This window comes from Micropterus salmoides, unplaced genomic scaffold (genome assembly GCF_014851395.1).
Source record: "Micropterus salmoides isolate LMB-PRFRI ecotype aquatic unplaced genomic scaffold, ASM1485139v1 Ms_hic_scaffold_2892, whole genome shotgun sequence".
NCBI classification, from domain to species: domain Eukaryota; kingdom Metazoa; phylum Chordata; class Actinopteri; order Centrarchiformes; family Centrarchidae; genus Micropterus; species Micropterus salmoides.
The window spans coordinates 1-25,000 of record NW_024042142.1 but is presented as its reverse complement, the minus strand read 5'-3'; the positions used below and the strand labels follow the sequence as shown (position 1 = coordinate 25,000).

The window sequence follows — 25,000 nt, the reverse complement described above, 5'->3', positions numbered from 1 at the left end:
AAAATTCATAGAACATATGTGCATGTAAGGGTCAATTATTTGGTATATAATTAGAAATAAAGGTATGTAACACTAAACTTGTCTCCATCTTTATTGCTCACACACACACTGTCACCACTTTTGCCAAATGAGTCCTAGTCTCATACACATGATTTTACACTTTAATAATTAAAGGGAAATTAAACTGCATGCCACTGCACTGATTTAAACCCCTAAAAATTTAGAAAATATGGCAAATGGAGAACACACATGCTTTTTTTACTTTTTTGTCGCTGTAAAGCCAGAAGCCTGCCGACCCCAAAATGTGTTTGTCTGCCAGAGGGTTTACTGGAAGGGAGCCTTCGAGATGGGCAATGGCAACTGTTCCATTTTCTCACTCATTGACCTCAACTCCCTACTTTACAATGCGGAATAAAAGCGGCTCTGTATTAGCTAACAGGGTGAGTAGCAGAGGATCAAGGGAACCAGACTCTAGGTTAGTCTGCAGCCGCTGCTTTGCAAAAGGTGTACACCACACACGCGCTGTACAAACGCACCCAGACAGATACACACAAACACAGACCAGGGATGAAATGGAGGGGCTATTTAACCCGTAGAATGGAGTTAAGGACCGTATTGCAGCCTGATTTAAATCTTTATAACTGAGGGTTATGGAAAAGGCAGTAACAGTAAGTTAAATCACCACTTTTTGATGTCTATATCATTGCCTCTTTCTGGGAATGTTCAGTTACCTGATAGCGAAGCGAGATTCAAACAGTAGCTCACCCTTTGTACAGCTACAAATGGACAAAACTGGACACCCGTCCACCTACAGACACATCACCATGATCACTAATACGCCGGGCTATTGATCAGCGTGCATCTGCCGCTGGCTGCTGTTTCAAAGGGGGAAGAGAACCGGGGCTGCAGGGCCTGTGACAACACTGACAAGGGTAAAGTGTTATTTCGCTCATCCCCCGACAGCTGGACAAGGGGGAGGGAGGGTTGGAGCGCGGTGTTGTAGCGATGGAGGGACGTGTGTGAGTCAGTAGGGGCATTCGGCCGGCCGGGCAGTAATTCTTAATTGACACCTGTCAGGATAATAGCGGCAGTCACAGCTGTTGCGAGAGAATTTGTCCATCGTCCCGTTCATCTGTCAGCTCTAATACCCTTCCTAAAAGCTGCCCTCCCACCCTCCAACACCACCCCCCACACACACACACCTTGCCATCCATCCACCCACGTTGACCCCCAACTAGTAACACCACCTTCCTTGATGCTGCTGTTGGACTTAATATTGGTGTCCACTGCTGGTATCTAACATGCATTTCTCCCATCTCTCTTGATTCCATTTCATTATTGGAATGAGAGTACAAACAATGGCAAAACAGACCTGTTTTGTTACATTGCTCTTTGCATTCAAACCATGTTGCGATGATAAAGTATTTGGTTAAAAGAAGAAAAAATCAAGAATGCACAGTTAAACTCTTACACTTCCTCCGTTATTTGTTTCCCTTTGAGCTTTTCATTTCCCCGACGATCTCCACCTAACTTTGTCTGATGAGGTACAACTGACAGACGAGGAGGGGAAGGAGCACAGTTTAAAAAAGAAAAAAACATTTTTCATTCACCCCCACCCCGCCCACCACTACTGGCACTTCTCTCTCTTTTCTCTTTGCTTTTGAGTGGCAAAGAACGAGTATTTATCCAGAAGAGAGGGGGATGTGAGATGAGAAACATGGTGGAGAGGGGAAAAGAGCGAGAAATAAAGGGAGAGGGAGTGCCGAGAAAACGAGAGGAGAGATGAGAGGTATGTGTAAGAGACGGAAAGAGAGAGAGAGGGGTAGAGAGGCATAGGGGAAGAAAAGACGGAAGAGAGGGAGGAGTGCGCAGGGGTTGGGTGTCCCTGGATAGGGCTTTTGCTCTTCTGTAGTGGGCCCATCTCGTTTGTCTTGTTTGTTTGTTGGCATCAAAGAGCTGCCTCTCACTCCCCCTGCTAACTGATGTAATGAGTGGGTAAGCTACATGTTTTTTTTTTTCCTGCGCTGAGGAATTCAAATACTTATTAGACAAAATATTCTGTAATTGCTCATCTTTTATTGATAGAAGTAACATGTTAAATTTAGCTCTAGCAGACTTTCCCATAGCCTCGCGAGGAGGCACTGCACTGATCAAGAGAGCAAATTTACCCTCGGCAAATGTAACACTTTACTTAAGAAAATTTGAGATGTCAATTTTTTGCGCCTTAAATGTTGCACGACTACTTCTCTTGAACGCTTCCCCTCTTATCTTCCTCATGTCTCAAATTATGTCCCAGAGATAAAAAAACAACAAAAATCCACCACAACATATGAACAATTTTCATCAATGAGCTCAAAAGCCAAGACATCACCAGTGTGGGGCCTTAACAAAATGTAATTACTCAGCACAACACAAATATTACATAGTAATTAGCACACTTAATGAAGAGCTGATAACAGCAACAGCGCGCTGTTCATCAAAGATTTGAATCCAATCTGAATCTGATGTTTAAAAAAGGGAGTTTGTTATGCTGCTGCAACATTGAAAAATGACAACAAAAATTCTTTATTTGGGAGGGAAATTGTTTTTCTATGGCAGTCAGGAGTAAGACTGCTTGTCAGCCCAGTCCCAGAGGGCTGCTTTCTATCTGTTTCAGACTTGATTTTCTCAGACTTTTTTTTTTCTTTTTTGGATCCCATGACTTGCTGCTGTTTTTATGTGCTGCAAGGCAGGCAACAAAGCACATCTGGTTGCTTTAATGATATGATTTCCCATCATACTAAGCCACCTCCATTATGACCTCCCACAGAGACATGCTGGCTGCACTTAAGCATTAGGTGTAGGTGTGTGTGTGTGTGTGTGTGTGTGTGTGTGTACGTGTGTGTGTGTGTGTGTGTGTGTGTGTGTGTGTGTGTGTGTCTGTCAGTCTGTCTGTGTTTATGGTTGATGGTTGATGGTTGATGTGTGTGTGTGGATAAAGTGCAGCGAGGGCAACACATTGCTAGTGATGGTAGCAGCGTGCCCTGAGGGCAGCTTTTGTTGCGAATGCCCCGGAAAGAATCAGAAAGAAAAAGAGACAAGGAGGGGTATTACTGCTATGGTGTGAAATATATCCTTATCTATGTGAACAGGAAAAGCTTAACACATGCTGCGTAAACCTTGCTAATACCTTCCGTTTGATTATTAAGTTTTCACTGATAATCGATACAAAAAAAAATCCATTTCATGTTGATCTTGAAACAGTTTTGTAAATGGGAATGTTAGATTTTTAATTGTGTAGTTCTTGTGCAAAAGAATTGCATTTACAAGGATAATAAACCTAACTAGCGCATGTAACTACCACACACACACACACACACAAACACACAAGCACAGGGGCACTCGTGGTGACTCGAGGCATTAGAAGAGCGAGCTGAGCATGTTTGACCTTTGACTGCCTCAAATCCCAGATGTAAATTTAACTAATAGTTTCGGAGGGTGGCGCAGGAGCAAAAGTGGCTATCGACGAGGCCGATCGATGCCACCTGCTAACGACACCACCGCTCCAATTAGCGTAACCTCTAGCCGAGTCCGACCGCCAAACACGCACGCTAAAGGGAAAGTCCAGGAAACATACAGCACAACTGAAGGAGGGAAAACAAAACTGGCTGCTGTGGATCAATATGTGTTCCTGCTGTGTCTGATATCCCTCGTTTTGATTGGGAATAGTGAACAGAAGGGAGAAATATGTGGAGCTGCTGTTGGAGGTTGTTTTTGTGCTCCTGTGGGGGAACGGAGAAGGGATCTGAAGGCAGGCCCTGCTAAAGAGGATGACTAACATGGTGTGGTTACCGTTACACTCGTTCAAGTTATTCATTCCAGGAAAACGAACACCGGTCAGTGCTAAGCTACAAACACACACACACACACACACATACACACTCTCTTCGCCTCTGTCTCTCTCCCCCCCTCTCTCTCTCACACCCACACAAACATACACATACTTTTTTTTCATTGAATTCTAACATAAACTTCTCATTTCTCAGAAGCTGTGGAGCCTTTAAGCCATCGGAAGTTATAAGCTGCTCCAACTTTCAGGCCAAAGACACTAGTTCCTTTGCTGAAAATCAACATTTCATCAAAACAAGACTGTTCTAATTCTCAAGCAGGAGGGTGGTATTCAAATCCAGCAACATTAAAAGTGAAAAAAAACACACACACCTAGAGGCTACACACTCCTGTACTCCTCAGGACGATGGTATAGACAAAAGGGTAGGGGGGCACATAAATCTCAGCATGCTGATTATTTTGAGGGGGAGAATATCACATAACAGCATCGTCAAGTAAGAGCACAAAGGTCGCTGTGTAATCTTAGCTACCCCGGGCATGCAAAATCATTAATCCCTGGGCACTGTGATTCTCCAGCTCGGAATAAACTGGAGGCCTTCAGTGAGGCGGCTACAGCACCGAGTTGGGAGGACGTTCAGCCAAAGTACGTGTTATGATGTGGTGGTGATTTAGTAGCAGGGCTGCAACACATGCAAAAGTGTAAAAACTTCAACCGAACGTCTGTAATTTAAAAAATGGTTCCTGGGATTACTTTGGAGTGCTGATTCATCAAGTGGTTAAAACAGGCCTTAGCCGTGTCATTAATATAAAAATAAATAAATCTCTCGCAACAGTTGAAACATCTCCACCCTCACATTCCAGCCAAAGACAGGGGAGAAACTTTTAAGAAAACGCACGGCTACCTTGACACAAAAAACAAAGGAATAAGATTGTAAAGCAGAGGTAGAGGTTGCAATGTGCTGTGGCTGGTCTGGCTTGCTTATTACAAGGTTATAATAGTGGTGGGGGTGGGGGCGGGGGTTGCGGGGGCTTACTGAGGTCATTAACTGGCATTGTCTCCTGACGTGATTAGTCAGGTAGCAAAGTCCATTTGTCACCTGCACAGGCAAATTGAGTTGGTGCTGCACTAGGGGCTATGGGGACTGTATAATATCAACTTGATTACATCAAGGCAGCTGCGGACTTGACACCTTACCGAATTTGTCAGCATTAATCGTTAGGGCCTGTCACAAATCCATCAGCTCCACAGATAATTAGGGCTCTCTCTAATGAAGCCAACGGGAAACAACCTTGCCCCCCCCCATACACACACCTATACGCACGCACGCACACGCACACACACACACACACGCACACACTGCCTTTCTTATAATTAACCATCGTGCTCCACAGAAATAAGAGTGACTATCTTATCTGCTCTTCCTCCTCATCTTCCTCCTGAAACACTATCTAAGCCTGCCTCGGATGAAAGACGGTGTCACTTCATTCTGTCTTTTAATTGTTCCTGCCTTCCCTCCTGTCCTCGTCACCATGAAATCACGTCGTTTAGTGATGAGGTGAGGCTACAAGTGCAACAACGCACACTGGAGAGTGCATTTTATTTATTTATTTATTTACACACTTTGTAAGGTTTCTTTGCTTCCATCTTTATTATTTTATGCAATTTCTTAACAAGAATTTTAAATAAAAACTGTAAAAAGATAATGTATAATCTGTAAAAAAATAAATAAATAAATAAACTTGTGTCATGGCCATTTTCTGTGGATCTTCACACCACACACACACAAGCTTCAAATTAATACTTGAGAAAATGTTGAAAATTATTGTTTGATTAAAAAAATCAATTACGTGTAAAAATGAGAATTGTCTATATGTAAATGTAATATTTACCAAGATTTTTTTAAATTTAGGGGGAGAATACAGAATACAAAAATTAAGTTGTTGCTAAAAGACCATGAACGTTGCCTACATTATAGCAAAACATAAACTGTAAAAAACAACTGATCAAAAGAAATCCACAATTATGACATTTGCCATTTCTGGTGTCATGGAATATTTCATGGTGGACTTGGCCTTGAAACACTAAAATAAATATAAATAACAAATAGTATTCTCCAAAAACAGCTACCAGGTGAGAAAAAAAAAGAAACCGAGACAAGTCTGCTGTTGTTGTTTTAATTGTCTGACTGCCATGCACAGTCCCACCATGAACAATTTCTCTCTCTGAGCAGCAGCACAGAAAGGAAGTCACAGGTCAGTACCAGCTCCCAGTGGAGTATCAGGCTAGCCTAGTGTGTGTGTTAGTTATTTGTTGCTACTGGGAGAGTGGAGTGGAGGGCGTTATCTCTGTCATGTTCATGGAAGAATGGAAAGCATCCCGTCTGCCAAGCTGTGATTGACCATTACAACCCATGATGCGCATGGCACTCAGTGGACAGTGTAATGGATCAATGGTGGCTGTGACTGTGTGTGTGTGTGTGTGGTGAGGGGAGGGAGGGGAGGGAGGGGTCACAGCAATGTTATGTTTTCATGCCTCCATCTACATGCAGAAACCTAACGGGAGTCACTCTTCTCCCACCATGGCTGACCTTTTTCGGAGGGCTATTTCGCCGAAGCAACAACCAAAACTCAGAAACACACACACAACACACACAACACACACTCGGAAAAGTCCAGTGAGGCTCCATATCTAAATCTGAATCCTTTCTCTCTCAGTGTGGGCCAGAAATCAAGTGCTTTGCTAGAAAGACAAGAGAGAAAGAAAGAAGTCGACAGCAAGCACCGGTTGAATGTTCTCCATCCTACACTCCTTCTCATCCTCCTCCTCCTCCTCACCACCACCACCGCCGCTGCCGCCATGATCACCAGCTCCCTGCTTAAAATGATAAAACCTGCTGAGTTCAAAGTCTTCGTCAGCTGGCCCTCCTGTTCGACCCGCTTTGCACCTCATATTTCAAAATCTCTTTAAAATTCTGTAACTGTCTTTTGTTCACTCCAGTTGTTAATGCCTAACTTCAAAGGCTCGGCCTCATTAGCACAGAGGTAGAAACCCCTGTCACTCATTTACATTTGTTTAAAGGCTGCAGGGAGACGAGAGGAAAAAGGGGGAGTCCAAATCCAAACCACTAGAAGTCAACCTTGTCGATCCTCTGCCAAGACCTGGTTTTATCAGTTGGTCACATTGCAAATATAATACTCCCCTCTAGCAGTGGATATTGATTTCATTACTGGACTGATTCTTACAGTGAATGTGGGGTGAATTTGGATGGGAACGCGCAAAAGACCTCGACATTTATCTCTATGAAGAAAGGGCATACGAGGGGAATCAAACATCTGATTAAAAAAAGGAGTGTTTTGGGTGAGTTTCCCTGTGATCTACTGAACATACACACCGCCCTTTCATCTGCTTTTAGTACCTTCCCTTAAAATAAAATGAGGTGATTTTCCACCATAATTCACAACTTTTTTCTTTTTTTAGCTTTTTCGGTTCCTGATTGAGACAACAGGAGGGTGGTGTGTGTGAGTGTGAGTGGCTAAACCTACCAGAGGCATGCCTGTCTTCATGGAAGGATTTATTGATGTTTATCAGGGATGAATAGATCAAAGACTGCCACATGACAGGCGATCAATCACGCATCAAATCAAGGATGGCAATCCTCTAATAAAATAGAAAGAAAGGGAAAAAACGGCTCTCACCAGTTTTCTCCTCTTCTTTCCCAGTCAATTATTCATCATTACTCACTCTTGAACCTCAAAAGCTCCCTTTTATCCCCCATAACATGCCATTTAGTTTATCTCACCATTCTTAAGAGAACTTTCCTGGCAAAGGAGGGTTTTAAAAAAAAAAAATCTCAGTGGCACTGCGCAGATATGTGCGCCATTTGCGCAATTAAACACATTTAAAACACAACGGTGGGTCAGGGATTGAGTTGCGCGCTCTGTTAATAAGACAACAAACATAATTTGAACAGAGTTGTAAAATAAAGCTCAGCATGCTGTACAGCTAAAGAATGTGATGTGGGAGGACATATTTTCATTTAACACTTGTAAATAAAAACTAGTTGGCTACTGGGATGGGAAATGGTCGGTATGGAGAGGCGGTTATACCTGCTGATCGCCGCGGCTCTTGCTGCTTTCTCCTCGGCATAGTGACCCTCACTTTCCACGGTGCTTCTCATGCAGGAATTAAAAACAAATCAAGTCTATCAGTTTGGAAAAATCATCCCGTTTTTCGGGGGAAGGGGTTTGATCTCGGAGGTGAAAATGTCGTCTCTTTAAATGGGCTGCTCTTTTGTGGACTTGAAAGCTGGATCGGCTTCGACAGTAAGCTCAATTTTTACGAAGGGATTCGGCCAGCTCCTGACACCTTCATGTCCTTCAAAGATCATCTTCCTTCATGTCTCTTATGGCAGGGTAAATAAAAAAAACAGACGGAGCAGCAGCTAGAAAGCACCTTGAAACCCAAGTTTTCAGTTCACTCCCCCTGGGAAAAAAATCCCCTTAATCTCCAGAGATGTTTGGAGGGGGACGATACTTTGTTGCGCCTTTTACGCACACCAACACTAAAAAATAAATAAACTCTGGCTTTAACCAAACAAATACGTCCCGTGTGAGCGCACCGCACAGCTCTGATAAGTAGTGTATCCTTGTGTTTCCTTTTCTGCTTTTGCCGGAGACCTGAAAGAGAGAAAGGGAGAGGAGAAAATAGATAGACAGGCATTAGATGGGTTAATGTCAGTCCCGTCACAACCACGCCACCTCAGCCTGGATCCAGCCTCACCAGTCCGGCGGAGACTTTTTCCTCCCTCCCCTCCTTCCCTCTTTCTCTCCCATTGAAGAAAAAATAAATAAACGAGACGGCCAGGCTTTCTCTCTTACTTACGTTTTAAGAGTCGTGGAAATAATTTCCACCGCTCATCTCATCGCATCTTGGACAGAGTCGGGTTTTTTTGGAGGGGTGGTTGATGCGGTGGAGAGGATATCACTTGAGAGAGGGGGGAAACAAACAAGACGCAGGCGCATCCAAGCTTCGCCAAGAACAGATCAGGTCGACATGGACTAAAATTTAGTGTCTCTTTTAAAAGCACAAAGAGGGGGGAAAAACTCCAGGGACCGATCCGAGGTCTCACCAAAAAAGAAAAAATGGAAACGCGGTGGATCCAGAAGCTGTTTCAGACAGTCTCAACTGATAGACAGACGCATCGAGTGGCTTTTCCTGCTACATTTTTACTCCTCCCCTCTCCACAAGCGTCACCCCTGACAGAGGAGCCTACCTGTCAATCTTTTTAATTGTCTTGTTTTCCCCCCTCTCTCTCTCCTTCTCTCTTTGCTTAAAAAGAGCCCAAACCTCCGACAAAAGAAAGGAATCTTTAACGGGAGATCAACTAAAACCAAACTTATACAAACATGTATCGCAAACCACAACAACTACTACTCAAGTAGCCTATGCGGTTCCTACAACTTAGATGTCATGTTTAGTTTATGAAAGCGTGGCACTGAAATAGTACAAGTTAGAGGTTCGGCTCCCACTGTGGGTGGGACGAGGGTTCAACGGTCCAATATGTTGCTTGATGATTTTTGAATGGAATGGACGCTTCCAGAAAATTACCGATGTTAGATGACAATAGATGAACCGCTACGTGAAACGTGCAAGCAGAATGGAATGCGAACAACACACTTTCACGGATCGCTGGCACGCGCTTTGGTTACAGGTGTAGGCTACATGTGGGCACAAACATGTTTCGGCAGCTGCCCCCTTCAAATAAAAATGAAAATTAAATGGGTGCGCGATTGCACAACACGCTGGGTGGTTATATTATGTATTTCTAGATGCTTGAAAAAGATCCGACCGGGCTGGTGTTGTTTTCGTGGGAGGAAAACGGTTGAGGATTTGTAAGGAGATGAGGATTGATTTGTTTCACCTTACTAGGAAGTGTTGTGTCCGGGAAGGGGAGGGACTCCGACGACAAGTCTGGGGCTCTGCTGTGCTACTTGCAGGGCTGCACCAGTGCAACGTTTTGATCCTAAATACTCGAGTCCGTGCTTGTTGTTTTTGATGAAGTAACTGAGTAATGTTACAAAGCATTGCGGCTTTTATTTTAGTTTTAAAGGGCGTTTTGCCCGGCCTGGCCTGTGTGCTGTGCATGTGCAGGGGGAAAGCCTATAGCGCAGGCTAATAGCAGCACTCGGGCTTGTTGCTACCACAGACGTACGCCAAGTTGTCCGTGAACTTTGTCACATTTCGGAGCCATGTCCAGCCTACTATTGGCGAGAAACAGCAGGAGAGCGATCTCGGTTATCGGCGGGGGGCGCAGAGGCACCGACGCACTTTCAGGAGTTCATCCGTCTGCACGGCGCTTCATCATAGATATGTCCTACTCAGCGCACTTCATGGATTTTCAAGGTTCTTCCATACCTAGCAGTATCAAAAAGCTGGTGGTAAACAAGCTTAGTCCTAATTTCAAAGAGGCCGTTTCTATGCAGACCGTTGCGGTCCCGACACCCGGAGACGCGGACTTGCTCGTCAGGAATCGGTAAGTTGCTGTTTTTGAAAGGTGGCCACAAACAGATCCTACTACTGTTTTCCCTCTGCGCGTTCGGAATAGCAATAGGTGATCCAAAGCGTGTTATGAGTCTATTTGTGGACCATTATTGTTGTCGATCTATCACATTAATAATGAGAAGTTGTATAAAGGGATCCGCTTACCTCGATTTACCCATGTCCAGCACCTGCGATCATCATCATCATCACAAGATGGCAAAATACGTGAGGAATAAGCGCTGTACTGTAATTCCAAGTTCCGCCCTCTCTGCATTTGTCTATCAATCCATCTCGGCATCTCTCTCTCTCTCTCTCTGTGTCCTGTCTTTCTACGTCACCAAACTGCAAACAGAAAGTCATGGGGGGTGCGGTGAGGGGGGGCTCAGACTGGCATCAAGAGATGATGGAGAAGGAGATGCAGTGTTACATGGCGCGGGAACTGCAGCATCATTTCTCTCATTCACAGCAGCAGCACACAGCAGTGTATTCACTGTTAGGGAAGAGTGAACCCACCTGAAGTCAGTTTCCATGCCTCTTTTAGCCTGACATAGACTGAGTGATCATTATATGAATAGATAAATAGTGTTAAACTATATTTGCTCTGTGTATGGTGGACAAGGCACAACCTAAAGAAATGCTCTTTTTGAATAGTAGTAGGATTGCTTACTATTTCTGATTCAAGCCTGAGGGAATATCTTACCCACATTTTGATTTACTTCTACATTACAGACTGTGTGTACTCAGGATCTGATTTCAAATGTTAAATTAGCCTTACACAAATTCACCTCAGGGTTTACTGTGATATTTGCCACCAATAAAATATATACTGTCCATCAGACTGAGTGTAAAACATAGGACATAAGTGTCTTGCCTTGCAAGACAGTGATCAGCTGCTAGTGAACTTTAGGTCGCCCTTGTTACACAAGTCATGAGATCAGTTAAGTTATTTTAATTAATAGAGAAAATAAATGTTTGTGGAATTGCGATGCAAATTCAGAGCCAGTTATCTCATATTGCACAGCATCAGTGCAATCCTAATAAAATATGAAAGTTTTAATGAATCTCAGAGTTAGAAATTGCTAATTGAAAAGATCATGGCTGCAGTGAAAGACGGATTAATTCACAAGGAACAAATTAAACTTTTTTCTTTATTTTAGGTGTCATTGATGACATCATTGAAGCAGATCTTTTGAAAATACAGTAAATCCTCAAGTTCCAAGATTCCCGAGTGCACATCATCACATTTTTGGATAAAACTTAAATGTAGTCACATACATGAATACAAATGTATGACCGGCACATGCTTTTCGAACTGAACCATCCTGAGTGCTTGGTCCAAAATTATACATTCTCTCGTAATAATTTTCTGACAATAATGGACTCATAAACAAAACATTTGCAAAAATGTGATTGTGGGTTTTACTATGAACAAAAAATGCAAGCCTAGAACCTACACTTTTATCAAAGTGTAGCATTTGTCATCACACACATATCAATAACACCTATCATGTTGTTGTATTATAACGTTGCTGTAACAAGTGTTGAGTTTTGAAGTTTGCTGTACATGGTATCATTTTACAGAACATCATTTTAGCGAGTGCTATGTTATTAGATTCAGAAAGATGTTTGTTTGAACAGATTGTGACTTTAGTGTCACAAATATCTTATTTTGATTTGTTTAAGCTCAAGTGGCTCAGTATTTTTAGTTATGTACGTTGAAATAGTTTGTCCTTTGAAGATAACACCGTATTTCCCTGTTAGGAAACTGATTGCATAGATGTAAAGTAGTCAAATCAAGGTGCTTTGTTGTATTATTGTGACCCATCTATAAACCACAGAAGCATTATCTACAAGCTCAAAGTACACGTGTGACATGCACAGTAATGAGGCACAGCATGCACGCCGCTCTAAAAGACAGTAAATGATTTATTTATACATTCCTTTCTCACATATTTGTTTCCAACATGTTACCAAAGTAAGATGAAAACCGCCGTCTTTCGTGTTGAGGCAAGAAGCAACTATCTAAGATTTTAAAAGTGCAGTTTGTTGTGGGTGTCTCTGAAGACAATGAATCATGACATCACGCAATGTGTTTTGTGATACAAACCTTTCCCTGTCAGTGCAGGACTGTTCTCTTCCAGAGAGAAAGGAATCATTGCCAAAACAAACCAGAGTGTTTGTGCCCCGTGCAGACATGTCTAGAGAAGGAAGCTGAAGTCTTGACCTTCAGACAGGAATTCAGGAAATGTGTGCTCACACTAATGACCACATAAAATCTGTTGTGCATGACTGTGAATTATATTTATGCATTTTGCTCACAATTTTATCATGTAAGATTTTTATTTTCTCACTTTGTAATCCACAATTATTTCTTTTCCTCTGTTTGTATTTCAGTTTTGTGGGTATCAACGCCTCTGATATTAATTACTCAGCAGGCCGTTACGACCCCTCGGTGAAGCCCCCCTTCGATGCCGGTTTCGAGGGTATTGGTGAGGTTGTTGGCCTCGGCCTTAGCGCCAGCTCCCGTTACACCATTGGGGACACTGTGGCCTACTTTGGCAGCGGTGCGTTCGCCGAGTACACGGTGGTACCAGCCAAGGAAAGTGTGCCTGTCCCCGCGGTGAAGCCAGAGTTCCTTGCCCTGCTGGTCAGCGGTGCCACGGCCTACATTGCCTTAAAACGTCTGGGCGACCTGGCCAAAGGTGAGACGGTCCTAGTCACAGCGGCTGCAGGAGGGACGGGACAGTTTGCCGTGCAGTTTGCCAAACAGGCCGGTTGTCACGTGATTGGGACCTGTTCATCCAACGAGAAAGCCGGCTTCCTTAAATCCATCGGCTGTGACAGGCCGATCAACTACACCACTGAAGACCTGGCCAAGACGCTGATGAAAGAGTACCCCCAAGGCATAGACGTGGTGTATGAGTCAGTTGGAGGCAGCGTCTTAGAACTCGCAGTGAACAGTTTGGCCAAGAAGGGCCGGCTGATAGTGATTGGCTTCATCTCGGGGTATCAGACCGCATCAGGGATCCCACCCTTCAGAGGGGGAACACTACCGGTCAAGCTGCTCCAGAAGTCGGCCAGCATTCAGGGTTTCTTCCTGCCCCACTTCTTAAGTGACTACAGGGAGGCTCTGGGTAGCATGATGCAGATGTTTGCCAAGGGGAAGCTAGTGTGTGAGGTGGATTGTGGGGATTTGGCACAGGAGGGGAGGTTTGTAGGCTTGGAGTCAGTCTTCCGAGCCGTGGACTACATGTATGCTGGGAAGAACCTGGGCAAGGTGGTGGTGGAAGTGGCAGCACCCTCTGTTAGCAATAGTAAGCTGTGATTTAGCTAATTGTTTAGGTATTAAATAAATCATACTTGAACTCAAATGACTGTTAAGTTAAAAACATAAAACTGTAGGACTTTAATCATTTTCAATCGAGTTTATGTTCTTTATTTTTGTAAGATGATTCATATTGCACTATAAGGAAGGTATACAATGCCTTCATGAATAAACAGTTAGCAACTTTACTGCTCTCATGGTTTTGGAAATTATACGCAATACAAAGGTATTCTTTTTATCATTAATGTAAGGTTTCAGTCGTTCATTTGCCAAACCTAATTTAGAATAGAAAAATCTGAAAATGAACTAATAATTATGCATCAGTGGTAATATTGCACAAATATGCTGATTAAAAATGAGAAACGGCAGCCTCTGTAATTTCACCCAGAAAATATGCCTTAGTGTTTCTTAATCTTGTGTGCCACCTCTGAAATTATTTCAGACCTGCTGCCATAATGTGCTTGCTCTTACCACTCTCTTTGGCACTTTATCTACCATAAATGTTTTATGATAGACTTCATTGTTTTTGTAATAGGGGCTTACATTGGTATGTGCGTGTCAAAAGTGAGTGCTGCTCCAGGTGTGCTTGGTATTTCATTGCCTGTTTGTGGCTGACAGAAACGGCATTCACACAATCAATCTTTTCATTCACATGCCCAGAAGCTGCACATAATAAAAAAAAATTAGTCCAGCTAACCAGGAGTTGGACTAGAAAATGCCATTACTTTCCCCCACTGCAAGTAAAAAAATCACTTATAGTGAATGTATTGTGGAATGCCCTTTGACATATTTTTTTCATTTTTTTTGTATTTAATTCAGATTTGGCTACAAGAAACAAAGCAGCACAACATATTAATGAAATTTATTTCCGGGATAAAAACCGCTTGAGATGTACCCTCTCGTGTTCGAGGGAGTCCTGACCAAAAATTTACAATAATATAAGAATACACGATATACAGCAAACACTAAACACTAAACTTACAATAGTAAACATATGATAGGAAGTTTAGTCGCATGGCAGATCATTTCCACATAAAACCCAAATATTATCATTGTCATATAAAAATAAGACTTCATTATAACTTTTAAAGCCCCAGTAGGTAATGAGTCTCACAGGATTTCACTTTTTTAAGTTAACCCCATTTCTTAAGGAGTAAGACTCTGCACTGTATGTTGAAGCAGCCCATGTTGTATTAATGTTCTTTATGTAGTCTAAAATAAACACCTGTTCCTACCTTGCAGGGATGGCTGTAGTGTTCATGCACTGTGAACATGTTATTTCCTCATCCAGGTGGCCACTCAAAATATAACCCAGTGTGAAATACGTTACAGGTGTGACCCCAGCATGCAAAGCTGCTACCTTCACCAGACGGTGCAGGAAATCAGAAACACACCAGGCCAAGGCCATTTTGAATCCATAGTCTAGGAAGTCAGAACAGCACTGAGTCTCTGACATAGACAGTGGACACTTTCAGCTTTAGTTACAGTGATTACCAATATTTTAAGCCCTGTAATATCTTTCATTTACACATTGTGTTTTGCAATATTAACCAAATAGAATATGTTTAGTGTTAACTGCAAACTATGAAAATATTAAATTATCACTTTTTAAATTATTACTTAAACACAACAAGAAAATTATTCATTTAGAAAAGTACTCTGGCCTTTCATTTTATTCACCTTTGAAAATGTTTAATTCTCTTTTCCCTTAGTTTCGCTCCAAATCTTTCAACTACATTTCTTGTTAGAAATGCGTGCAAAGGTTTTGTTAATTTTATATGTTGTCATTGTATATCAGTAGACAGAAATAACACTGGGGAGTGCTCCCAAAAATTCATATGTTTTCTTAAGTTAGCAGCGTCCTTTTTCTTTTCTCTGTCTTTGTCTAAAAAATCTAAAATTCTGACTCAGTTAGGTAGCGGTGTTGTACATCATGCCACCCACACATAGCCATGACCTTTAGCCTCTAATGGCAATTGTTGACACATAAGTAAATAATAATAATACAATATACATAGTGTATATATATATATTTATATATATAAAAACCCAAAGATTATCATTGTTATAATCACCTCCGTAACATTACTGTTTGGTCAGGCGTTATGATGCAAAAGCAAGCTCTTACATGCCAGCTACACAAACGATGGGAGACACAATGATGCACATGGATGTTTAGATAAATTTATCATGCTTGAGTACTGTGTGCACCCATGTTGCAGAGTGAGGAGGAGGCCAGGTTTAGCATCTCTTCAATTAACAGGAGAGGCCTCGTCTCGGCGTCCTCCAGGGCCTACCTGTACCTCCGCTGATTAGTGAGCAGTCACAGCCCCAATTAGAGAACACAGGAACCTGGAGAGACAACACTCTTTATTTAATTGGATTGTGTTGCAGTCGGAGGCTGCTAACTGGCATCGTATTGAAGCAACCTGCATCTGTGGGGCGTAAACAAGACATTAAATATAGTAGAGGACTTCTAGAGAAGCATTCAGAGACTTTTGTGTGATTGTGAAACTTTGGAAACATTTATTCGTTCAAGGCATTATGTGTCTCTCGTTTTAGTCAAGGGTTACTGTTGTACTTCTCAGAAAGAGTCATTAACACAGCAGTTAAATTTAAACAGGTATGTACATGGAAGTAATGGAGGGTAAACTATGTTTACCCTTTTTAACTTGATGTAAATGTGAATGACTTAAATATTGATCATAGATAACAATAACAAGTATTATCAAAGAATTGCATAAGAAAAATGGTTCTTAATTTGAGTACAGTTGTATTGCCTTGTGAATTGTTATTTTATAGTAATACTAACCACTATGATTACCAATTAATCATTGCTCTTCTGAAAAGCCACAAAATTGAAAGAAGAGGAACTTTTGAAAGAAGAAATAATTCATTCTACCTCTTACAAATGAAAGTTGCTACAGCTCTGCTTGGACTGTAGCTTATTGTGGCTAATGTTAGCAAATGTTGGCAAACTAAAGACAAGGCATTGCTGTGTAACTGGCGTTGCTTAGTCAGTTCGCTGACCTTATGACTCTTGTCCATTTGTGCCACTGTGTTGACATGTCGTAGCAGTTACCATTCTGCCATAACTGACACTTGGGGCCACAGTGGCAGCCACAGTGACTTACTCTCCATTTGAAATTAAAATGTTTTCTCTTTCTCTCTTTTCCCTCTTCTCCCTCTTTCTCCCTTCTTTTTACCTTTATTGTACTGCTTTAAACCCCCCCCCCAAAAAAAAATTGTTGTAGCTTTCCAATCCATTTCAATTTACGGTCCAAGACCACATCACAGAGCTGATTTTCATTGTCGCACTTTGACATTCAAGGTAGTGAAATTCTCACAAGGTCTCTCACTTTCTCTCTCTTTTCACTAAACCCTCTTTTTCCACAGTTTCCCCTTGCTGGAACATGTGGCACATAACAAAGACATCACCCTCATAGTGTGGGATGGTAGTCTACCTCCAGGCGCCTAAGGGACACTGGCTGGCTGCTTGGTGCTGCCAGGATCCAGACAGTCCAGTCTTTCTCTACAAGTCAGTCAGACCCCCTCAACTCCCCAACTCCCCGAGCCCCCGTCACTCCTACCTCTGCCTAATTACCAAACCTAAAACCCCTCTCGACTAATTAGCCACAGCAGACCCAGGAACTGTGAGTAAAGGTAAAGAGATGGCTTCATTCAGGAGTGTGTGTGTGTGTGTGTGTGTGTGTGTGTGTGTGTGTGTGTGTGTGTGTGTGTGTGTGTTAAAGAAAGGGAGAGTGAAAGAAAGAGACAAGAAGAAAGGGAAATGGAATATTCAAGCCTCCTTTAGCAGGCACATCTCTACAGCCAATTAAAGTCATTTATTAAACCCTTTGCGAAACCTGAGTTGTGCATGACAGAATGATAGGGGAATGTGTTTGTTTGTGGCTATGCATGTGTTTCTGGATATGTAGATGTGCGTGGGGGTTGCATGCACACAAACACACACACATACCCACTCACACACACAAACACACGTCCACATGTGTCTCAGTATGGCTAGCAATCTGTCGGCTTTTCTGTCTATCAGCGGCGTGAGAGCTCAGTGGGACATAAATTACAATACAGTATGCAGCAGAACCACTTGTGTAAGTCTCAGTGAAGGGGAGGAATAACTTTCTTAATCAAGTTCCCCTGATTAATTGTAATAAAGGTGTCATCCGTAAATGTGTCCCCCTGATTGAGTAATTCGAGGCCGGAGACAGTAGGCACATCCCTGTTGATTGGGGGGGTTGGACAGAGTGGGGGGGGTTGGACAGAGTGTGTGTGTGTGGAAGGGGGGGGGGGGGGGGGGGGGGACATACTGAGACACAAATAGCTCCTGGGCACACTGGCAGCCTTCGCACAACTGACAGTTATGAAATACAATTATCAGTGTGATCTGCTTAAGAATTCATCAGCGGCTTCACCGGCCAGTAAAGACGTTCATACAGAGTCAGAAAGAGAGGGAGGGAGGATGACTCAAGAGGAGAGAAGGCCTCGCTGATTAAATGAGATTTTTATTTTGTCTAGCATATTGTTCACATTATGGTACACTGTTGTGAGAGGATTATGTTTTCTGTTGTTTCCCTCTGCTAGAATCGCCTGTATTGTTGATACGATGAAATGGTCCCCTATTTTACAATACAAAGCAAAGATTAGTGGATGGTCAGAAATATAAAAAAATAATTTGACCATTAACATACAAGCATTTGCTGAGGATGTGGTTTAATGATCTGGGGGGAAAAAACTGTAAGGTGACCTTGAGTTTGAAGGTTAATAATTTCCCAACCCTGAGATCTTTCTTGCGACCCCTTAAGGGGGTCTCAAGTCCTGTGTTGGGAACCACTGGTCTTTCAGCAGCATTTGTATCATTTGTATATTCCAGCTTGAAAAAAAACAGTAATAGTTAGTAGACACCTTTTGACCTGCATATCACTGAATCAGTACTCGCTGGAGCAGAAAACATCCAGGCACGTAGATCAAACCATTGTAAACCAGACAATATTTGACAAATGATTTTTGCAAGTAGATGTGGTCACATTCAAGAGCAACCCAAATAAGCACACAATTTTAAAAACATGATTCAACTGCATAGTAAAAACAACAATTACATTTGAACAGCTTATATTTACCACTATCAACACAGTATGATAAAACCTTACTCTAGCATACTGCTCTGCCTTCATATTGAATAAAAGATCAAAACAAGCACTACGATTTCTATTTGCCAGATAAAATTACACGCAACAACATTCATCATTTCTTTCTACCTACATTAACCCCTTAGGGCACCTTCTGTGGCCTCTAGAGGGGTGCAAGGGTCCCTTTACTGTGTCTGTTAAGATGTAGATATATATTTAGGTGAAAGGCAAGGGCACTATTCACCACCTCAGGATTAATGACAACATCATTGCCACCGCCATGCTGACCAGCCCCATATTTCCATTGGCTGGATAAAGAGGAGAGGGACGACGATGGTGAGGGGAGGGGGGATATGAGTATCCTGTTGGCAGGATGACGGACAGGTCCTCAGTCCAGCTCCCCCAGGTCCCCCCGTCCTCATTCTTTAGTGGCCTGAGCTGGCTAGCGAGGCAGCGTCTCTGCAGCCAAGGACACAGGGGTGTCAGCAATGCGTCTGGGTAACATCGTTCATCAGGCCGCATCGGTAATGGGTAGCTCTCTGTGACAGTGGTCATCAGGACACAAAAGCAAAAGGGCCCATAAACATCACATGACAGATGGCTGGGAGGACAGCTTCGGACAGGGAGGGAGGGATGGAGAGCGAGAGATAAAGTGAGATAGAGAGAGAGGGGGAGAAGGACGGAGGTGGAAGAGAGATCTCAGGCTCGATTGTCTTGTGAAAAGTCTCACGCGCTGGATGGTTTATGAATGCCCATGTTCAATGTCAGCTGTGAAGGGAAACACTGGAAATCACAGGGGAAATAGTTTGCAACTGATGTCCAACTAAAACACCAAATATGAATGTAGTCAGGATCAAATAGCCCCTGCAAATCAGCTGATTTGCTGAATGTTTTATTCTTCTGTAAAAACATACATGACTCTAGCCCTTTTGCTGCAGAGATAAAATCATTCACAACAATACATTTTGTTTACATTTTATTTCTCATACTCAATTTTGTGAATGCAAATTTGTGTCATTTCCCCTCTCCCATCATTTTGTTTGCTTCCATGTCAGAGATGACTTTGGCCAATTAGTGGGTTGAAACCATTTAACCTCCAGTAGTGCAAGTGGTTAAACGGAAGGGCCGGTATGAAAGCGGTGTTTGCTTAAAAGCCTGACATAGAGAGAAAAAAAAGTTGTGCTTGAAAAGAAAGGGTAAGAGATTGTTGAGGAGACATCTTCAGAGATTCAAGCCTGCAGCGCTGATGTGTCAGAAGATTTCATCAAAAGGATGCTTGGCACAACTCCGACTTTGAAGAGTTTCACAAATAAGCGCGCAGAGTTGGCCTGAGGAGGATGATGTTTTTTAAATAAATTACGGTCTAAGCAGTCTGAGGTAGGGTGAAAGTGTGGGAATAATGACGCCGGTGATAGCAAATGAAACAGTTTGTGTGAAAATGAGGCGAGGTGAGGGTGTCGAGGCTGTCATAGAAGTGACTGCAGAACCTGTTGTAGGTCCCTGTAGAGGGAAGACGATTGTTGTGTTAGCAACACCTTTGTCAACTCAGGATGTATACATTGTCTTCACGTGTTTGCGGGGAAATCAAGTCCCAAATGTGAGGTATCATCTTTGAAACACAGGGAGATGTAGCTCCCTGCCCTCCAAAGTGATGCCGCAGGCCTTGCTGCGTCTTTCTTTATTTTCTGGAAAAGCCTTGCCCGTCCATTAATCGTCATCCATCCATCCTATGCACCTGTATATAAAAGGGAAATTAGAATATCCATCACTCGAGCCCAACGTCAGCGTGATTGATGGGTTAGTCACAGGATCCCCTCCGTCTCCTACCCGAGTCTGTGTTTCAGTAGTGAGAAGTGAACATTATCTAGCACCATGATCAGATTTAGTCTGCACATTTCCATCTAGGAGAGCATTTTGAGTGGATGATACACAATCCCTACGAGGAGGAAGCCAGCAGAAGGTTTATGGAAATCTAATATCATGAGGCTTTTTGGTTTGTTAGACTTGTTATTCATGGAGTGGGCTGGTGACACTTTTGATGTAACAGTATAAGACAATGTAACGAGGCAGAATCTCATTTTGTTGAAGTGTTTCTGTCAAACTATGGTCTGAGGGATGATTGGAAAAATCTGTGCAAACAGGTTTTGAGTGGGGTGTGCTAAGACTAAAATACCAACTGTTTTCAGAGAAAAGCCTTTGGTAAATAACAGAAACGTTCTCTGAGAAGGCGATGAGAATGCCAGAGAGCGCAGGATGCACGTTTGCCTTTTATGTTAAGTAGACAGTATTTAAACAAAAGGCATAAATAGAGTCAGTGCAAACAGATTATGAGAAATAAACTGAAGTATCAGATGGATTTTGACCTTTTATTAATACAAGTGTGACGTGAGTCTGTAAATGCTCTATCAAGAATTTAATTCAGGTGGAAAATGCCTTTTGCCAAATGTCTTTGCATTTGTTTTGGTAGAATCGACTGAATCAGCTCTGTCAATCCAAAAATATTGGTGTTTAAAAATCTCTATCGGTCAAGTTTATGTCTCTCCTTCTCTGTCTATCTCTCTCCCTTTGTGTGTGTATGTGTGTGTATGTGTGTGTGTGTGTGTGTGTGTGTGTGCTTTGACGAGGTGGAGACAGGAGCCCTAACGCTGCAGGATGGAGAAAGGTGAACAGGAAACAGAAGGTGCCCATGGAGGAGGTATATGACATCTGTCAGGATCCAGGGTGGGTGGAGGATTCAACGCCCCCCCTCCATCGGCCGAGGGTCACCCATTGCACCGCAGTCGCTGAAGTTGTCACGACACCATGACACTTCCTTGGCAATGGTGGCCACAAGCCGGACAGCCTCGGACGTTCAAGACACACACATATTTTTGAGTAAAATTGTCCGAGGGGCGTGGGGGGCATTTTGCATGTGCTGTTTATTGTTTCTCTGTGCAGAAATGTCAGCGTCCTGCTCATTGTTTGGGTTTTTTTCCCCCCTTCCCCTCTCTTCAGGGTCCTGGATGGAGGAAGGTCACCTGACATGGCAAGGTCGACAAACAAACAAACAAACAGAAGGAATTAAAAACAGAGAAAAACAGAGCAGATGAAACGTGGCGGTGTGTTTTTATCGCTGTGAGGCTGATGGCATGTAGCAGCCATTACTCTCTGTTGTGTCCTCTGCCCCCCATTGGCTGCAACAACACCGCCTGGCGGGGCTGCCATTGTCACGTTATCTCATGCTTCTGCTCAACTCATGGACAAGGGCCACTTCACACCAGGATGGGTTTACTGTTTCTTGCCACTCAGGTAGCTGTGTTTTCTCAAGGCGGCAAAGGTCATTCACACTTGATTTGACAAAAATAATTTTTCCTAAGCCAGCGTGAGTTCAAATTATAGATCTTGTTGTTTTGATTATCTTTATGGACGGAAAAGGTAAAAGAAAAATCCCCACAAAAAGTTCAATTCACAATAGCTTGGTTATTTATTTTTTTCCATTCTATGGTAATTCTTTCAGATTATCAGGCCAATTGGAGCATCCCCAATGTTCTCTCTGAATTGATTATGACCTTTTTTAATTTATCAAATAAACCAAATAATATATATATATATATATATACAGTATATAGTCAGTGTTTAATGTATTGTCAATTTTAGATGTACGACTATTGATTAATATGGAGAAAATAAGACTCTCTCTACACCTTCAGGGCAAACAAAAAAAAATATCATTAAATACTTGCATTATACAAAAATGAGCAGAGCCTTAATTTCTCCATATTTAATTTTATTGCAGTCTTACACCTTAGTATTGTGTTGTGAGTGTGGCGCTCTTCTCAAAAGATGCAGGGATTTGAAAGGACAGCCTTGCTTAGAATATTATTACCTGTCTGTACAATTTCATTTATATAAAGACACTTGTGAAGCAAGTGAAAATTTTGTTATTGCTGGGGCTGAATGAATTGATAACCCCTACTTATAATTGTGCAAGATTAATATAATTGTTTTATTATTTAGACATCATACTAAATAGCCAGTAGAGCCCCGTTTGTCAAGGCTCTGGATACGTTTGGCTCAGGCTGCTGCAGGTGAAGCCTTGGCCTCACCCTCACAGATCTGTATGCAGAGTGTGCCTTTAAAAAAACATGTTTCTTTTGTTTATTCTTTGCGTTGTCTTTTCCTGTCTGTGTAGAGTTTTGACATTGGAGATGACAGGTGTCTGTGGGGTGGAGGAGGAGGAGGAGGAGGAGGAGATGCTGGTAAGAAAACAATCTTTGACTGCCTGTGGGTGAAGGCAGACTCCTCTAGGCAAGGCGGCCTTCAGCGTTTAGCTGGGGGCGCAGTATCAAAATCACAGCCACTGCTGTACCCCTAAGGCGCTAATCTCAACCAGTTACCGTCAAGTGCTGCTTCTTCTTTATATAATCCTTCATTCCCCCCTTTCCCTCTGCTCTCTCCATCTCTGCCATTCCTCCACTGATCCAGACCCAATCCACAGAGGTGAGTAGATAAATGACAGTTAGAGAAGGTGCAGGGGAAGCCAGGCATCTTGAATCCAGCATTGTTTCTTTGCTTACCAGGGTAAAAAAACAAAAACAAATCCAAACTGTAGTCCTTTCACAAAACACTTTGCTGGAATTGTAATATCATAATTAGCAGGGCTTCTGTGCTCATCTGTACCAAACTAGGCATCTCACCAGATGCTGAGGAGACCTCTGCCGTCACTCAGTCGGCTAAATGGAGAAGGGTTGTTGTTTGATCACTGGATGACTGCTAATTTAATAAGTGTTAACTATGGAGCAGCCGAGCGAGGGAAAGAGGGAAAAATGAGGGAAAATGTAGGAGTAAAAAGCATTAAGATTAACTGATGACATGTTCAACTGTGCGCATAATATGAGGCTTAGTTAAGTACGCACATGCTGTTTGTCAATTATTTAAAACCCCAGGAAATTAAGTCCAGGTAATCTCATACGGTGTAAATAACATTCTTTTTCATGGCAGCTTAATTGAATTCATTTGACGCTATTTAGAAATAACAGAATTAGATTTGCTCTCACATGCAACCAAGGACTGTCAAGAGGCGTTCTTTGTAAATGTGAAAAGAAGAGGCATTAAACTTAGTTAAGTCAAACAGATCTGAAGGGATCAGATAGAAATATAGCATTCCCCATGCCTTCACGCAGAGCTCTGGTTCCTGCATTTTGAACAAGACCTGTACTCAAGTCCATTCCAAAACTCATTCAGTTGTTGCAGCGATGAAAATGTCAGCCAAATGCCTCAAAAGTAAAGGCAAAGATTTCGACATAAATTGGTGATGTCAACCAATTTGAATATAAAAGTTGAAATCGGGACAAACATATTGCCAGTTTCATTTCAAAACTGTTTTCAAAACTGTTGTAATCTGTAGAATGGTGCAATAAAGATCTCTTGCACATCATTATGAACCACATGCATGCTGGGAATCTTCAGGATTGCTGGTTATTCTACTGTTGCATTCACTGTAAGTCCCACTATATTAAAGCAACCAAGTATAACCTAAGTATCAGTAAATGTGCAGCCATTGTAGAATGAAGCAAAGATGTTTGACAGTGGGTTGTAAAGACCAGGCCAACCATGCAGACACAGAGACAGTGGCCTCAGGCGTTTCTGAATTGGCCTTACTAGTGGGATGGCATGGCTTGACGCCATTTAAACACACACACACACACACACACACACTCACACACACACATAGACAAACACACCCACAGAGAGTCTTGATGCCGACTCTAGGTGAAGGCCGGTATATGTCTGTCTTGTCTTGTGAGTGAGTGGGCCGGAGACAGAGGTGGGGGAGAAAGATTAGAGGGACGGAGGGGAAGAGGGGAAATGGAGGGATTAGATGAAACCTTTCAGTGCGTGTCATCATCTCTGACATTCTGTAGGGCTTGACCTTAACAGAGCAGCATCGTGTCAGAGACAGGGTCTCATCACCGCCAGGGAACACACACACACACACACACACACACACACACACAGACAACCCATCAGAGATCCCTACAGCCTCGGCATCAACACCCCAATATACACTCTCACATAAACAACATATGCAGACACACACATACACTGGGATAAGTGGGCCGATAAAAACTTGGGTATCAACCAGCCAACCTCTGATCTGATGTACATAATGGAGTTTGA

The 25,000-nt window shown here is 42.6% G+C and overlaps 1 protein-coding gene and 2 long non-coding RNA genes across 3 annotated transcripts; 2 read left to right on the top strand and 1 right to left on the bottom strand.

Moving 5' to 3' along the window:
- Positions 1-7,383: 7,383 nt before the first annotated feature.
- On the bottom strand, positions 7,384-9,492 carry LOC119882087. Its single transcript, XR_005440454.1, has 2 exons — positions 8,711-9,492; positions 7,384-8,505 (listed from the first exon to the last, which is right to left on the bottom strand). It is a non-coding gene; the product is annotated as an uncharacterized LOC119882087 (long non-coding RNA).
- Positions 9,493-9,748: 256 nt separating this feature from the next.
- LOC119882086 (prostaglandin reductase 3-like) lies at positions 9,749-13,882 on the top strand. The gene is made up of 2 exons (XM_038692102.1): positions 9,749-10,361; positions 12,764-13,882. Exons 1-2 carry the CDS (start codon positions 10,078-10,080, stop codon positions 13,692-13,694), a joined length of 1,215 nt encoding a protein of 404 aa, XP_038548030.1. The 5' UTR covers positions 9,749-10,077; the 3' UTR covers positions 13,695-13,882.
- Positions 13,883-21,326: 7,444 nt separating this feature from the next.
- On the top strand, positions 21,327-24,257 carry LOC119882085. Its single transcript, XR_005440453.1, has 2 exons — positions 21,327-21,562; positions 21,836-24,257. It is a non-coding gene; the product is annotated as an uncharacterized LOC119882085 (long non-coding RNA).
- Positions 24,258-25,000: the final 743 nt, after the last annotated feature.

What these genes read in the sequence shown, in the direction of transcription:
- LOC119882086 (XM_038692102.1), top strand. Translation starts at nt 10,078, where the DNA reads ATGTCCAGCCTACTATTGGCGAGAAACAGCAGGAGAGCGATCTCGGTT. An exon ending in GACTTGCTCGTCAGGAATCG is followed by an intron (nt 10,362 to 12,763) that starts GTAAGTTGCTGT and finishes TTTGTATTTCAG; the next exon opens with TTTTGTGGGTATCAACGCCT.